Source organism: Gymnoscopelus microlampas (genome assembly GCF_963454915.1).
Source record: "Gymnoscopelus microlampas genome assembly, chromosome: 7".
NCBI lineage: Eukaryota > Metazoa > Chordata > Actinopteri > Myctophiformes > Myctophidae > Gymnoscopelus > Gymnoscopelus microlampas.
Window position 1 is genome coordinate 26,449,256 of NC_139944.1, and position 16,757 is coordinate 26,466,012.

Below are 16,757 nucleotides of genomic sequence, written 5' to 3' on the forward strand. Positions count from 1 at the left end.
GGCTCAACCATACAAAAGAATCCACAATTTCTTCCCGGCTTATCATGGAAAACAAAAATAACTTTCAAATGTTGCCACTTTCTCATTCCATTTCCACTTCCCCTATCTCTCTCTGTCTCTTTTTATCTCTCTCGTTCTCTCTTGCTGATTTCAGGGCTTATTCTTTTTTTCTACCCCTCATCCCTCTCACTCGCTTTCCCGTATAATTAAGGAACGGAGAATTTAGGTCAAAAACTAACATGGAATCGTTTCTTCAGAATTTCAGCCAGGAGAATTTTAAAGCAGAGTCAGACACATTCTGAGACATTGGGTTGATATACTTTGGTCTGCACACCACGGTATCAGAGCTTGCTTCGGTAAAGGAAAAAAGAGACAATAATAATCTATTGATGGTACTGTACATGGTTTACGTTGGCTGAATAGAAGCTGAGAAGATGCCGGGACCTTTAAATGGGAGGCGACCAAGCATAAGAGAGCCATTACTCATGGCTCTTCAGAGTATGTTGCAGATGATGATTTGGATACATAAGAAATGCACTTAATGGACCTCATCACATGGTGTGTCCGGCTCTATTGGCTTTTATATTTGCCATGACTCTCTGAGATGTCCTGTAGTAGAAACAAAAGAGACAAAAAATTCTAGTCCTCTGATGACATTGTAGAGGACACACAGTGTGTGTGTGTGTGTGTGTGTGTGTGTGTGTGTGTGTGTGTGTGTGTGTGTGTGTGTGTGTGTGTGTGTGTGTGTGTGTGTGTGTGTGTGTGTGTGTGTGTGTGTGTGTGTGATAGCACATGCATGCATGAGTGTGTGTACGTGCTTGTAAACGGTTATATGTAATGTACTCGAACTATATGTTCATGGTTACACAGCTATTAGTGTTGCAACCAAAGCCTTTAATGGACAGTGAGGCCAGTGGCTGCTCTCTTTTTGAATGTTGAGTGATAGAGGTTCCTCGATTACCATGGTGGTGTTCAATTAGTTGGAGTACTCCGTGGCACACTGGTTTTGAGTTGATGAAACAGCACCGCAAGGCTTGCTTGATTTAGTGCATCGTCTTTCGCACCTCATTCACGTGCTTGATGGGTAATAAATAATGCTGAGTTTAATACGCATGTTTAAAAATGTTTGTTTTGCATCTTTTAAATATGCGCACTGTTGCACACACTACACTGTCTTCAGTGTACTTTGTTTAGTTTTTAATTTGTTTCTTCACCTAGTGCTTAAAAGATTAGACGTCATGCAGTCTGTCTGCCTTAGGGTCTTGTTGATAGGCAGAGGCAAAACATGTTTCCTGCAGTAAAAGGTTGAGATTGCAGCTATTCTCAAAGTATAGCTGTATTTCCCAACAGAAGAGAGTGCAATCTATACCCCTTGATGTTTTTCTGTGAATTATTTTGACAGTAAAAGGCAGTGAAGGGGACCGTCTGGCTGAGACACATAGGAGAGAAACCTGTAACAGGATTTATTCCAGGAGTCAGGACTTACAGGCACGTGGTGCCAGTAGGAGTGGTCCGCATCTATAACAGATACCATCACACACTGAGTACAGTTGTTGTAGAACGAGTCGAAAGAATAACTTAATGCACCGTGTTAAGGAAATTGTCTTGGAAACCGTTGCTGCCAGACATACGGTTAAGCAATAATACACTGGAGGTGCATGCTATATATATACTGTGAGATATTATTGTCACTGGTGTGCTGGTGTGTGCCAGCACATCAGTTCTGATATCTCATGGTATAGCACGCCCTTGAGTGTATTATTGGTATTATACTACAGTTTCATTACTGATATTTATGACTTGAAGGGAAAGAAAATGAAAATGACTGTGTTACTAACAGCAGTTGGCAGCCATTGCTAGCTTACACGAGAGGTGAACAAGTATCACAGGTTGATGCGTTCAGAGTGCCATATCAGGAGACCAAGGCACTCATTAGAATGCTTCTCAGCCAATCACAATGCAAGGTTGGAACTAACTATCATACACCATGAGACTGTGGCACACAGTGGTGGATAGTAACGAAGTACATTTACTTACACTGTTCTTAAGTCAATTTTATTTTAGTATTATTATAATAGGATTATTACATTATGCTATTTTAAATCCAATATAGAGAAAATTGCAGATCTACTGCTATTGTGCACTTGTAGATCTGCTATTTTCACTATTATTTATATGTTGAGTACTTTGTCCACCACTGGCGGTACCAGTACCAAAGTCTCAGGGTATTGCATGAGCTTGAGTGTATTATTGTGATTTTACCACAATTTCATTATCAATATTTATTATCGGATGTAAAAACAATGATGACACCAGCTTATTATGAAAGATTATTCCACGAAAACAAATTGTTCCTTCATTTTTTTCTCTTTAGTCCAACCAGGTCCTTGTAACCAGGTTTGTAAGTGGGATAAACTGTTGATTTTACCTGTTCAGGGTCCTTTTTTGGGTACATTGTCATCAAACATAACATTTTCAAAGCCAGTAGATTTGGCAACGTCATTGTACTGTAATTGATTTGTGCTCAGTAGCAAACTGAAGCTGATGCTAATAGTCTGGGTGCTCTTATCGGTGGATATTGGCACTTAGCCGATACACATTAATAAGGGATCATCAACATTGAAGAATAATGCCTCCTCAACTTAATTTTTTCTAAACCTTGAAATAAATGTTTACACACACACACACACACACACACACACACACACACACACACACACACACACACACACACACACACACACACACACACACACACACACACACACACACAGAACACACACACACACACACACACACACACACACACACACACACACACACACACACACACGTTTATATCAACCCATGTTTATGTTATGTCATGTTAAAGGATATTTAACCTAATGTTCGCTTGAATAGCCATTAGGCCTTTTTATTTAGAATGCTGAAGGCCATAAAAGGTGTGTGGTTATCTGAAAATATTGCACACCTGCCAGCCAATCAGAATTGAGTATTCTCAGTGTCCAAAACATTTCATAAAATGTTACTATTGCTGGCAGTGGCCGTTGCTAGGTTACAGGTAATTAAATTAACATACTACTCTACCATACAGATTGGACAAAATAACTTAATCAATTTGTAACCATTTTAGAAATATTAGGTGTTAAATGTAATTAATAAAAATATATTAGGCCTATAAGTATTTGGCCTCCATTTATAAAATAGATAAATGTAAAATAAATAAATATCTTTTAAAAAGAAAAAGGTGCCCAGAGGTCTCAGGGGCCCACCGTATCGGTTACCATTGGGAGATAAATGTTTTACTGAATGCTGCTGCGCTGTTGTTCTGCTACACTGTGTATTTCTGTCTGTCTTGTCAGTTGACCTACCTTCCACCGCCATGGGGCGACTGCAAGTCCACGCCCATGGACTCTGACTTCTTCAGCAGCTACAGTCTCACGGCCTGCCGCATCGACTGTGAGACGCGCTACTTGGTGGAGAACTGCAACTGCAGAATGGTCCACATGCCTGGTAGGTGCCAAACTATACCTTTTTGAGAAAAGCACGGCAAACCAAAGGAGAAGGTGAAATACAGCAAAGGCTGACGGTGCGCAAATGAAAATGATATTATTTGGAATTTACACACCTGCTGTTTTATGAGCTTTTCCTGTTACATTTCTATAGCACCTTCACCAAGTGTGTGTTACACTCATCCATCCATCCGTTGATTCACACACATTCACACACCGACAGTGGAGCTAAACATGCAGCTAGGGTTCAGTGGGTTGCTCAAGGACGCTCCGACACAGGGCCAGGAGGAGCCGGGAATCGAGAGACGGACAGACAGACGGCCACTCTACGTCCTGAATCACCGCTGTCCCGTCCCCAACCCGTGGACTTGGTCCCCAAACTTGGACCCAAGCTATACCCTTGCAATGCAATTTCACTGATGAGGTTTATAGATTTCTTTTGATTGCAGACACACTGGCCCTCATTTATCAACGCAGCGTATAAACCGCCGTATATTTTTCCATATATTCGGCGTACACCAACGTCGAAGTCACATTTATCAACGCATCCTACACAGCTGATCCGAGCTTACACTTGGTCCCAGCGTTGATAAATGTCACGGCTGAAACGAGCGTCATTTAAATAACACACCCCATAAATATTCTCAAAACGCCCCGATTTTACGACATGAAGACGAACCAGAATACGACCAAAGACATGAAAAGCCAATAAGAAACAGCCGCCCCCCCCCCGCCCCCCCCCGCTGGCCTCGCCGCACACGCACACGCCTCTCTCGCTCGCTCTCTCTCTCTCTCTCACACACACACACACACACACACACACACACACACACGCCCGTAGCGTATTGTCACGTAGGCTTGTAGCCTACATGAATGACATATTATGATACCAATCACATCGGCATGAATGGAATACTTTTGTAGATTAATGTATTTAACCCATACCGAGCAGTGCGCGTTCGAGTTACACTAAAATAAAGCCCTCATGTAGGCTATTCCCATTTCCCAGTGAGACTCGGACCGTCGGACGGGCGAGTCCCGTCCCGCTCCGCATTAATGAGAGATAGCCTGGAGAGAACATTAATGAATGAAGGCTGGTGTGTGTTGGACCATGGGTTAAATGTCTGATCTCCCGGTGGCCATGAAAATATAACAGCAGCGCCGCCTGTTAGACCGGTGCTCGCGCAGAAGAGTGCTCTCGCAGAAAGCGCCCGTATATTTTGAAAATAGCAGATCTACAAGCTCACAACGCGTTGCTGGCTTGTGAGCTTGTAGATCTGCTATTTTCAATACAGACAGATCTACAATCTTATCTGAATGACTGTTAAAGCAGTTTGTTTAAATTACTTTATAAAATGTTATATTTTCACAGGGATTATTTATTAGTGTAGATATACAGATTTATGAGTGGATTAGGTGTCCAATGCCTCTCAGACAGTCAAACAATGCTGCTCCGCAGGTCTAGGATGGAATAAACGGGTGCAGCCAACGTCAACAACTGGTCCCGACCAGACGTGAGATCTCAGCGTACCGTAGGATAAAGCCCACGTCAGGATATATTGATAAATGCCGAAAATTGCGGTGATCTCGCCGTACGCCCATTATTTGGTCTACACCGCGTTGATAAATGAGGGCCACTGTCTCTTGGTAGAAGCCACAGTCAGCCACTCCCACCTCATTCTCCCTGTTGGACGGAGGCCTTGAAATGTTTGCTGATACAGACGCAGGCATCCCCCATGGAGCGCTGAAGTAACTATAGCTGCGATAAGCCCTTGGGAATCTGTTCCATTTTCAACAACAGAAAAAAGTACATGAGTGCTGTGCATAAAATCAGAGATAGTCATGCTCCATTGGAACTGAAAACTCAAGCATTTTCACTTTGTGTTCGCGCGGTTGATTACAGCCGGCTTTTGCTTTCTATCTCCTGTATCCCTAATCAGACCACAGCATCTCCGATGGGGACTCTGACATGCAATTGGCAGACAGGAAACGTTTGATTGCCCTCTGTAACCCCCTGCCATCTAAACAATAATTGTTATGCCACGGGTTGTCTTGTTCCCCAATCAACCTCGTATTCTGTGGCTGTCTCTTGGTCAGACAGACACACAGCCTGGCTGTGTGCGATGGTAGGGATTAGGCCAGTCTATTATTGTGATTGTGCTGCTTGATTAATGTGGCATATCTTGAGAGACCCCCCCCCCCTCCGATTGTGTTCAGTTCCTATTCATCTCCCCTAGCCTCGCATCATTAGGGCGATTTTCAAAGAGCACGAGTCAAAACACAATGAATAATAACACCTGGGAGGTAATTCGCTCTCCATCTCGGACATGCCTTCTGCCTGTGTGGTCCTGATAGAGCGAGAGGAATGGTTTGCGAGCGTGCGTGCGGAAAAAAGAGAGGGGAGAGAGACAGAGAGAGAGATGGAGAGGGCGATGGGGACGATGAGTGCAAAATAGACCGAGAGAGGAGCAGATAAAGTACAAAAGTTAATGAAATCAATTAGGAGATGTGTGAAGAAAATCCACTTGCGATAAGAAGGTTAATGACAGGCTGACGCAAAATTAATTACAAGCTTACAAATTAATTACAAGCCCAGACACACACACACACACACACACACACACACACACACACACACACACACACACACACACACACACACACACACACACACACACACACACACACACACACACACACACACTCACTCACTCACTCACTCACTCACTCACTCACTCACTCACTCACTCACTCACTCACTCACTCACTCACTCACTCACTCACTCACTCACTCACTACACTTTGAGTGTAAACAACTGTATGGTCTTAAATGGGGGTGTGGAGCAATGCAAATGATCTTCCACATGGACGGGCCTCTGACCTTCAGGCAAAAATGAGGAACAACTGTGATCCGCACATCAGGGATTTACACACCTCTTTGTGAATTGCACGTCGGTTTTTCCTTAGAGAAAATACACCCTCCTTTAGTCACTTTATTTACAAGTTATTTATGACCAGCTTAGTGAATCGGGCCCATTGTGTTTATTGTTCTTGTCTGCAGGAGATGCCCCATACTGCACCCCGGAGCAATACAAAGAATGCGCCGACCCTGCTCTGGGTAAGTAGATAACCACAATACTCATGTGGATGCCAAGTGTTATCATGCATGTGCGTATAGGACCGACATAAAGCAATGAAAGATCATGATATTCATTGTGGCCTAAGGTTGCATGGGCGACTCATGAGCGGAAAAAGTAAGAGGGAGTATGTGTTTTTGCACGTGGTGCATGTGTGTGAGCGCATGCATGCATAATTTCAATGCATGTGTGTGTGTGTCCCACTGTTCTGAGACCCAGGTCCAAATGCATTGAGCTTCAATTATAATTTGCATGTTGAAAATAGACACGCTACAAGCTCACAATGCGTCACGATGCAATGCGTTGTGAGCAATTTTCAGCTTTAAGATCATCCCGCATCTGCTCCACTGTTTCTTGTTCCCCTAATTGTCTTCTGTCCATTACTTCCAGGCTGTTCTCAACTCTTCTTCATTGCTGCATTTTCTTTTTATATCATCTTTTTCATTTTAAACTTTCCACACAATTTAGTCGTAGATGCCACTTCCCATGTAGTCTCTGTCACTGCTGACCCCTACTGGCTGGTCTTGGGGATGTCTGCGGACAACCATGTGTCTCCTCTGACATACGTTATGTCACCAGTCACTTCTTTTCACCTGAGAGTGCAGATAGGGTGTAACTATCCCTCTCAGTTCCTCTCCCAGCTGAACAGGTTCCCCGACCAACCTGTAAGAGTCCTTAATGCAGCGACAGATCATTGGTCGCCCTCCTCTGCCGACCTCTCACCCGCACTAACACGGCCAGTCGGTGGAGCGCCCTGCCAAGCCGGATGCATTATGGAGGCTTCGATCTCCTAGTCTTTTTCATTGCTGTGTTGACAGACATTCGTCTGGTGTGTCAGCCTCTGGCTGTTGTGCTGTGCTGTCTCGGTCTGCGTTGTTTCCTATTTACTTCTGAGCCTCTCGAGACTCCTCTGGGTTTATTTTCATAAAGCCCTCCCACGCTTTCTCAGATATACCACAATGCACTCTCGGATATGATAGTGTATTCATGGCGACATGCTTAAAATGTAAAAATGTTTTCAAGGTTCAAATATTGGATTTGACTGTGTGTATCTGTTTCTTCACTCTCCACCCATTCTCTCTCGCTCTGCCTTTGTCCCTCTCTCTCTCTTTTCTCCATCTCCATTTTCTTCTCATTATCTCTCTCACACCCTGGCTCTCCTCCTCCTCCATCCATTTTTAGACTTTTTGGTGGAGAGAGACAATGACTATTGTGTGTGTGAGACGCCATGCAACCTGACGCGTTACGGCAAAGAGATGTCCTTCGTCAAAATCCCCAGCAAAGCCTCAGCCAAGTATCTGGCCAAGAAATACAACAAGACAGAACAGTACATAGCGTGAGTCAGATACTTTCTTCAGTTTTTCTTAATCTGTTCATTTAAAAAAGGAAATGTTTTTGCTGAGCCAATGCATGATATGCTGTCTACAATGGAGACCAGTATTCAACTGCTGGTCAGTGGAACCACAGGAGTGTTAAGTGTCATGCACTTGAGTAGCAGAGCGCTCTGAATTTTGCTGTGTAGCACCAGAACAAAAAATCCCTGTATGAGCCTCATGGCAATAGAGTCATGCTGGTTGTGATTCCCGGCACTGAGAGAGGAGAGAGCATTACTCTTTCACTTTCCCCCACCCGCCCGAGGATCAGAATCAATAACCACCTGGTCACAAATCTGCTTGTCTGACCTTTATAATATCAGATTAATTAGTGAAACGTTCAGTGTGTCTGTGTCAGATATTCTGGAAAGAGCAAAAGTTCAGTCCAGGAAAAATGAAGAGAGGGCGTAATAACAGCCAGAATCCTTTTATCTCTCATTTCCCAAGGAGCCACTGAGGACAAGATAACTCGCTCCATATGTCTGTCCTCAGAGGGGCTCTTCTCCCCCCCCCCCCTTTTTTTTTTGCTTTGAAAGTTCTCAAATTCCCTGCGGATGGATGAGAATACCCCGTCTGTTTCTGACTGGCCACATATCCGAGCAGTGTCAGACTGTGGAATATTAACTGGAAGAATTTGAGTGTCTGGACTGAGCGATGTTTAGTGGTGTGAAACTGAAGTGTGACAGTGTGCAGAGTTTTCTGCCGGGAACCACAAAGAGAGACAGTGATGGGGCAGCTGTCTCTATCTTACCGCACCGCTCGCCTACACATACATGCACAAGTGACATGCACAGATACACACATACTTGCTCACGCAACGTCAACATGCACAGGAAATAAATAAAGGCACTTTCACACACACACACACACACACACACACACACACACACACACACACACACACACACACACACACACACACACACACACACACACACACACACACACATATATACTGCACATGCAAATGAAGGCACACTTACACACGTGGACTCACTCATGGACGCGCATTTATCCGCACATACTTGTCTTTATGACAGCAGCTGGTCACATGTAGTGAAGATTAACCTAAACACCAGCTAATGAGAAAATGTGACAGTGAGAAAGAATGATTCACATTACCAGCTGACACTTTACGCATGACTGGCCTGGAAAACAAGGAGAAATGCCCATGAGTGTCAGAAATAATGAAATAAAGCTGCCTCCTGTTAGTTCTCTATCACTGTGGCAAAAAATTGCATTAGTTAGTGTACCCGGTATATGTGTATATGTATTATGGCTGGGTCCTTATTGTGTTTTTTTCCCGGGGATACTTTCTTTATGATGATTCACATGAGGGAATGGCGGTACAGTACTATCACAAAATGGTAAACGTGTGCGCACACCACTGTCCACACAGTCCAGTCCCTGCTCTGTTTTGCATACACGCTATATATGATATATATGATTATAAAGAACAAAAGGTTGAGTCATATATCATTTAAAAAAAGAGAAACCTTTTCTTTGAAAATAGACTTGACAGTTATATTCCTTCTTTTACCTTAAAACAAAAAGTGAAATCAAAAATGTATTAAAGAAATTACTGCAAATAATGAACTGTTCTTCTGACTTTAGGTCTAACAATTCACTAATTGCAAGCATAATACCAGTAAAATAGCCAAAGCAGCAGTGTTTTCTTTTTAAATCTACTTAAAAGTGAACATGCTATCCCTATTCTGGGCATGTCATAATAATAGCTGAACATAATAGCTGTTCTACCAGCTCATCCACGCCTTGTGAGGGTGTAGATCAGCCATTTTCAATGAGGAGATCTGGTGTACAGAGAAAACAAAGTATAGAGCCGTGGGGGACACATGGTCAATGAAGTATAGGGTTTAAGTAGTTAAAGAGCTAAAGTTGTATTTGCCATTCTGCTCCTCACCTCTGCCATGTTCAGCTTCACCTGGTTCACACTTCTTGGCCGGATAATTGGCCATTGCCTCTCTGCTCCTTTCGTTTTCATGTTCTTGTTCTTTCTGCACCCTGGCTTTTCTTTTTGGATCTCCTGAGTTTTGGTGAGTTATTTTGACTTAGCTAGTCAGGCTGTGTGTGTGTGTCATCAGGCGGCCGGAACAAAGTGCACTGTGCTTGATTCCCCTAGTTTAAAATGTCTTTAGTTTGGTATAATCATTTTGTTTCTTTTGGTATTTTAATCAGTTGGTATATATTTTATTCTAACTCGTAGCACGACTAGTGAGACTAAACAAATTGATTTGCATTATGGGGAACAAAAACAATGCGACACCAACCGACCGCCAGAGCCCAATTAGTTTTTTCCTTTTTTCTAGGTTAGGCTGCAGTTCACTTTACATTAGCTGTGTGTGTGTGTGTGTGTGTGTGTGTGTGTGTGTGTGGGTGTGTGTGTGTGTGTGTGTGTGTGTCTGTGTCTGTGTGTCTGTGTTCTGCACATCTGACTGGCCAACTGTTTCCACCACACCATTTTCACAATAACAGCAGGGGGATGGGGGGAAGTCAGCTGTTGAATTTAATAAGAACTTCTTCATGTTTGAATAGTTTGACCAGGCAGAGAATTCTCACCTGTCACGACTACAGACCTGTTTCACCTCATTTGAGACGGACATTACAGTGAAGTCATTCCCACCTAATGGTTTACTCCAGAGGTGCAGTGCGCTTCTATTCACCTTTAATAACTGGGAGTCAGTGGACGATAACCAGTGATGGAAGAAGTACTCTGATTTTTTACTTAAGTAGAAGTAGCAACAATGTAGAAATACACAGTTGCAAGTAAAAGTCTGGAATTCAAAATGTAGTACCAAAAAGAAGTACTAATTTATATGCATCAGAATATACTTAAAGTACCAAATGTAAAAGTACGCTTTGTGCCGAATGTCTCATTTCACAAGTTTTCAAAATGTATACAACTCTTTTCACAATAGCAGATCTACAAGTTCCCAACATGTTGCGATGCGATGCCTTGTTGTGAACTTGTAAATTGGCTATTTTCAAATAATTTAAGTACATATGGCTGAAGTGGTTAATGTGTTGTAGTAATCATTTTAATATACAAAGTAACAAGTAACTAAATAATTGTAATGGAGTAAAAGTACAATATTTGCTTCTGAGATGTAGTGGAGTAGAAGTAAAAGTATTGAAAATTGGAATTACACCGGTAAAGTAAAAATACCTAAAAGCATTACTTAAGTACAGTACTTGAGTACATGTGGTTAGTTACTTTCCACCCCTGATGTTAGCTCATAATGAATAAATGCTTCCTTGTTCAAAAGCTTTGCTTGCTTGAATTAATACAGTCTTTATTAAGTTTGTCTCACAGAAAGCAGTGTTATAGGGATTTTAAAGGAGGCCTATTGCTTTGTCCTTTGTTTTATTTTCTGAGGAATCTGCATCTACAGCAATTCCACTGTCTGACTAATTATTTTGCTGATTTGATTTGATTTCTATGCTGAAGTTTTCATAGGCGTTTAAGCTTATGTAGCTTATAGTGGTTCCACAAGGCAGTGCATTCATTATGTGGTTTCATAGAGTTACGAGGTTCTTTAAATTAATTGTGAAAACAATACAGCAATGTGTTGATATTAAAAAGAAAATGTACTTTTGAATAGTCCCAAAAATACTCTAAGTCACACCGAAGTTTAATTCTACCTATGAGGGTGGATTCTGCCAGTGCTTTTCAATGGGAATGGCGTGGTTCGATTGTCTTGCGCATCTTTCCATGTGTTGCGCACACCTTGCGTTGTGCGTTCTATACACCATGTCTATTTGAAGCAGATAAATGCTCTAGACAGATGCTGCTTTTCCCCCTCTGTCGGGTGAGTCGAAGGTGGACCGTCCCAAGGAGCTCATTAAACTGGTTCTGTGTCACTCTAAAATATAATCTGAACCTTCCATCATCAAAGCGAAGCTCTTGGACCAGTCACCAATAATCCTCTTCTTGTTTCCTATTTCGGAGAGTCTCATGAACCCAAAGTATTTTTATTTTTTTTATTTTTTTTAGCTTGTTGCTGTTTGATCTCCCCTTCCAATAAAGCAAGGAAGAGGAGATGCTACACCTGAGATCTAGTTTGATAAAGATCATTGGCATCCGTCAGTCTCGAGAGACTATGGAGTCGCGCCCCGGACAGTGGCTCCACTGCTCCTGGTGCAGTGTTGGGTGTGGCTGAACAGACCTATGCAGGATTTACATTCCCTTCCACACTTCACACAGGGGAAGACTTATGCTGGTCTGTCTGTCTGGCTTTGGGCCTCATTTTTTCGCCTCAGTCTCTTCGCCACGGACTGCTGGGCAAGCGTCTCTTCAAACTTGATCATTCAGGACGGTCTGTTCAAACTTGAAGAGACCGTCCTGAATGATCCGTTTCCAAGCCGTTCGATCTAATGCTGCAGCTTCCCAGGTGTCCAGGTCGATGTTCAGGGCCTTCAGGTCTCTCTTGCAGATGTCTTTGTAGCGCAGTTTAGGTCTACCTATGGGACGTTTTCCCTGAACTAATTCTCCATAGAGGAGATCCCGGGGAATCCGTTCATCATCCATCCTCACCACATGACCGAGCCAGCGCATGCGTCTCTTTTTCAGAGTGCTGTACATGCTGGGGATTCCAGCACTCTCCAGGACGGTGTTGTTTGGCACTTTGTCTTGCCAGGTGATGTCCATAATGCGTCTAAGGCAGCGCATGTGGAAGGCATTAAGTCTACGTTCCTGCCGAGTGTGTAATGTCCAGGACTCACTGCCATACAGGAGGGTGCTCATGACACATGCTCTGTAGACCTGGATCTTGGTTTGCTGTGTCAGCTTACTGTTGGTCCACACCCTATTTGTAAGTCTGGACATGGTGGTAGCTGCCTTGCCGATGCGCTTGTTGAGCTCCTGGTCAATACAGAGCGAGTCAGAGATTGTTGAACCCAGGTACAGTCGTGGACAACCTCCAATACATACTGTAGTAGGATATCCTGATGTTAGGTGGTGAGTCCACATCCTGTCCCATGAGCTGTGTTTTTTTCAGGCTAATTGTAAGTCCGAAGTTGTGGCATGCCTCGCTGAAGCATGTGATGTTGAGCCATCAAAGACCACTGTACCCTTTGTGTCTTCGTGGAAAGACTTGATGAAGCACAAGAGCCTGGGTGGACATCCAATCTTGGGGAGGATCTTGAAGAGGCCTTCCCTACTGACCAGATCAAAGGCATTGGTGAGATCTATGAAGGCTACAAAGAGTGGCTTCCTTTGTTCCCTACATTTCTCCTGTAGCTGCCTGAGGGAAAAGACCATGTCGATGGTCGACCTGTTGGCTCGGAATCCGCACTGCAATTCTGGGTAAACCCTCTCTGCCAGTACTTGGAGCCTCTTCAATGCGACACGAGCAAAGAGCTTCCCAACAGTGCTGAGGAGGGAAATGCCACGGTAGTTATTACAGTCACTCCTGTCACCTTTGTTTTTGTACGGTGTGATGATGTTAGCATCCCTCATGTCTTGGGGCACTGTACCATCTCTCCAGCAGAGGCAGAGGATTCCGTGCAGCTCAATAGTGAGGGAGTCTTTGTGACACTTCAAGACCTCGGCAGGGATGCCATCATTTCCTGGTGCCAGGGGCAAGAGAATCCAGGGTTGGTTGACTATCGAGCTCCTCCAGCACCTCCGGGCTGTAACCGGGCTACAGACAAAGCGATTGCTATTCTACGGGCTACGGGGAGGGAGGGGCTTGAAAGCGAGTGACAGGTGCCAAGATGCGTCAGTGGTTGCCTGGCAACGTCAAAACAGAAGGTGGTGCAGGCTACGGGGAGGGTCCTGAAAGTGAGTGACAGGTGCGTCACTGGTTATTGGGACAGAAGGCACTGCAAGCTACCAACCGCGCTCTAAGGGTGCGGTCACACCAAACTTTAATTCCGCGATTTTTTGCGGAAACCAGCAAATGGCAACAAACCGCTCCGTTCCCATTGAAAAGCATTGGCAGGACCCGCCCTCATAGGCAGAATCAAAGTTTGGTGTGACCGCACCATAATACTTTAACTCATGTGAAAATGTGACTAAAAATTCACTTGTTGTGGAGTAATATTTGACCAAATATAATTACATTTATATTATTACAAAATCCGCTATCGCATTGATATAGCTCTATCATAAAATTCTGAAACTGTGTTGTCCAAATCAACCAAATTAAATAAGGACATATACAGAATCAAAAGAAAGTAAAAAAATAAAGTAAAATATGAATACAGAGGAAGAATTGTACAAGTTTTGTTTTCACACAAGTTATATCAATAAACACAAAATTATGTTCAAGTAAACTTTATGTGTCAAATGTAGTTCAGGCTCTTTATGTGTGTAAGCATGTGCGCATGTGCTTATGAATGAGAAAAGAAGATAGAGAACAGGTGTGAAGATAGCAGATCTACAAGCTCACAAGGTGTCACGCGGCAATGTGTTGTTAGCTTATAGATAGGCTCATTTCGGTGAGTGACATGATGTGCAACCCTGTATAAATCAGGCATAAGTCATGTTTCATGTATCTCGGGTGGACCGGATGGTTTAATTTAACCCATACTGGATCAGATTAATCTTGAAGATTTAAACAGCAGGCGCTGGGGTCAAATATTTCAATAGATCACTATTGGTGTAATACTGGTACTTGGTACAGATATTGCATTGTTGACAGATGAAAGACTGATAAGCAGTTCTTTCATCCTCCGACTACATTGGATATTCAGAAATGAATTATTTTGCCTTACCCCAGGACCACAAAATATAATCCTCTTTCTCTTCACTGAAGTCACAGGTTGTGGAAATAACAAAACACACCTGTCATATTTTCCCTTTTGATTCTAAACGACTGCAATGTTTGTGCGCTTGTTTGACGTCTGTTCGCAGTGATAACATTCTGGTGTTGGACATCTTCTTTGAAGCCCTGAACTACGAGACCATTGAGCAGAAGAAAGCGTACGAGCTGGCGGGCCTTCTTGGTAAGGAAATCGCTGCCAAGTGTGTACTTAAGAATAGATGATGCAATATGCAGTTTGATAGATGCTTTTCATCCAGAGTGACAGTATCGCAGCTGCTGCTGCTTTTGTAATTGGCAGCCATGTCTCAGTGGAGGTAGAGTTGATGTATTAATCTGTCTTTTGCCTTTCGACACATGTTTCTTTAATTTCATACATTTCTGGTCACTGAATATGGGCATATGAAACAGAATATAGCTATATTATATGCAGTCATTTTTTTATATATCGTCGCTGTCGGGCAGAAACCATATTTCAGCTTTTTATGTTTTTTTCTGTGAATTAATGCCCTACTTCATCAAACAAGAGAGTCACACAAAAGTTGTGAAAATATCAGATCTACAAGCTCACAACATGTCGTTGTGAGCTTGCAGCTATATTTTCACAGTTTTAAAAGGTTTTTTAAATAATATTAAAAAAGGAACGGTTTTGGGCGCACAGTATGAGGTTTCCAACAGACAGTGACAATATATTATTAGACGTATATCGAGGTGTCGGGTGGACACCTTTTATGTCTAAACCTTTTACTTTTCAGGAGATTGAAAAAATAACCTGTGTTCCAATGTAGTTATTATTTAGTCTCTTAAGCTCTTGTTAATACTTTTCATTGGTTAAATATTTATAAAACCCACAGACCCTTTTAACCACTTTCAACCTGGCATCCCTATTTTGGGCCATGTCAAATTTTCTAAAATAGTCAAAATAGCCGATCTACAAGCTCACAAAGCGTCGATGCATTGTGAACTTCTAGATCTGCTTTTATAATAATTATGCACTACAGTCCTTCGACGAATTAGGGCATTAATTTATGAAAAATATGGAGATACAAGGTTTCTGTTCACTGATGATTTGCTGTGTGTGTGTGTGTGTGTGTGTGTGTGTGTGTGTGTGTGTGTGTGTGTGTGTGTGTGTGTGTGCGCGCACGTGCGCGTCTAAAATTGTATATACATATATAGATTTTGATTTTCATTCTGTAATTGACTTATCTTTCTAGGTGACATCGGGGGTCAGATGGGCCTGTTCATTGGAGCCAGTCTCCTCACCATTCTCGAGCTCTTTGATTATCTGTATGAGGTAAAATATCTCCCACATTCTCCTCGCCTTGTGTAAAGAGCATAATCATTCTGTAAAAGCACATAATGTGACACCCTAGACACTTTTATACAGAGATCCCGCAATAATGGCACGAAGAAGAGCCGCCATTATTGCTGGGTTGGCACTCAGAAACCAGACCTGGCGGAGACCTGCACTTTAATAGTTAAAATCTGTGGTTGTGATCTTACAGTGAGTAAGCTCAGGACTGATCTCGCCCATTTTGGAAAAGAAAAAAAGAAAAACATGCGTAAACACGTGTAACGTTACAATGGTGGATTTGTGTGATCAGAAATGCAGTGGAGGTAGCTTGGGTGGTGCAGTGGTAAAGTCCCTGCCCACCACCACGGAGGTTGTGGCTTTGCACGTATTCCTACGGGCTGGGGGCAGGGAGTGTTGGGCGGGAGGAGTAGGACGAAGGCTCTACGTCCTCCCGGTCAGGGCTCCTGTTGTCAGTAGGACAACAGTAGTGACGACACACACAAAATGTGTGTGGGGAGGAAATAATTGGCATAATGACTAAATTGGGGTGGGGGGGTAGAAATGCTGTGGAGGAGAAATTGAGGAGAAGCGCGGAGTGGTTCATGGCAGAAAGCTGCCTAGACCTCAGACATCACACACAGACCTGGCTACTTTCCACT

General features: G+C 43.0%; 1 protein-coding gene across 3 annotated transcripts in view; it reads left to right on the top strand.

The window, feature by feature from the left end:
* Window positions 1-16,757, top strand: part of asic1b (acid-sensing (proton-gated) ion channel 1b) — a gene marked incomplete at its 5' end in the record, with an annotated part of 234,789 nt that overhangs the window by 215,716 nt on the left and 2,316 nt on the right. For all 3 annotated transcript variants that reach the window (XM_084063456.1, XM_084063454.1, XM_084063455.1), the window contains 5 exons: window positions 3,363-3,513; window positions 6,574-6,630; window positions 7,832-7,985; window positions 14,897-14,988; window positions 16,019-16,098. In XM_084063456.1, coding sequence (XP_083919582.1) covers window positions 3,363-3,513; window positions 6,574-6,630; window positions 7,832-7,985; window positions 14,897-14,988; window positions 16,019-16,098 — 534 coding nt within the window. The remainder of the gene's footprint in view (window positions 1-3,362; window positions 3,514-6,573; window positions 6,631-7,831; window positions 7,986-14,896; window positions 14,989-16,018; window positions 16,099-16,757) is intronic.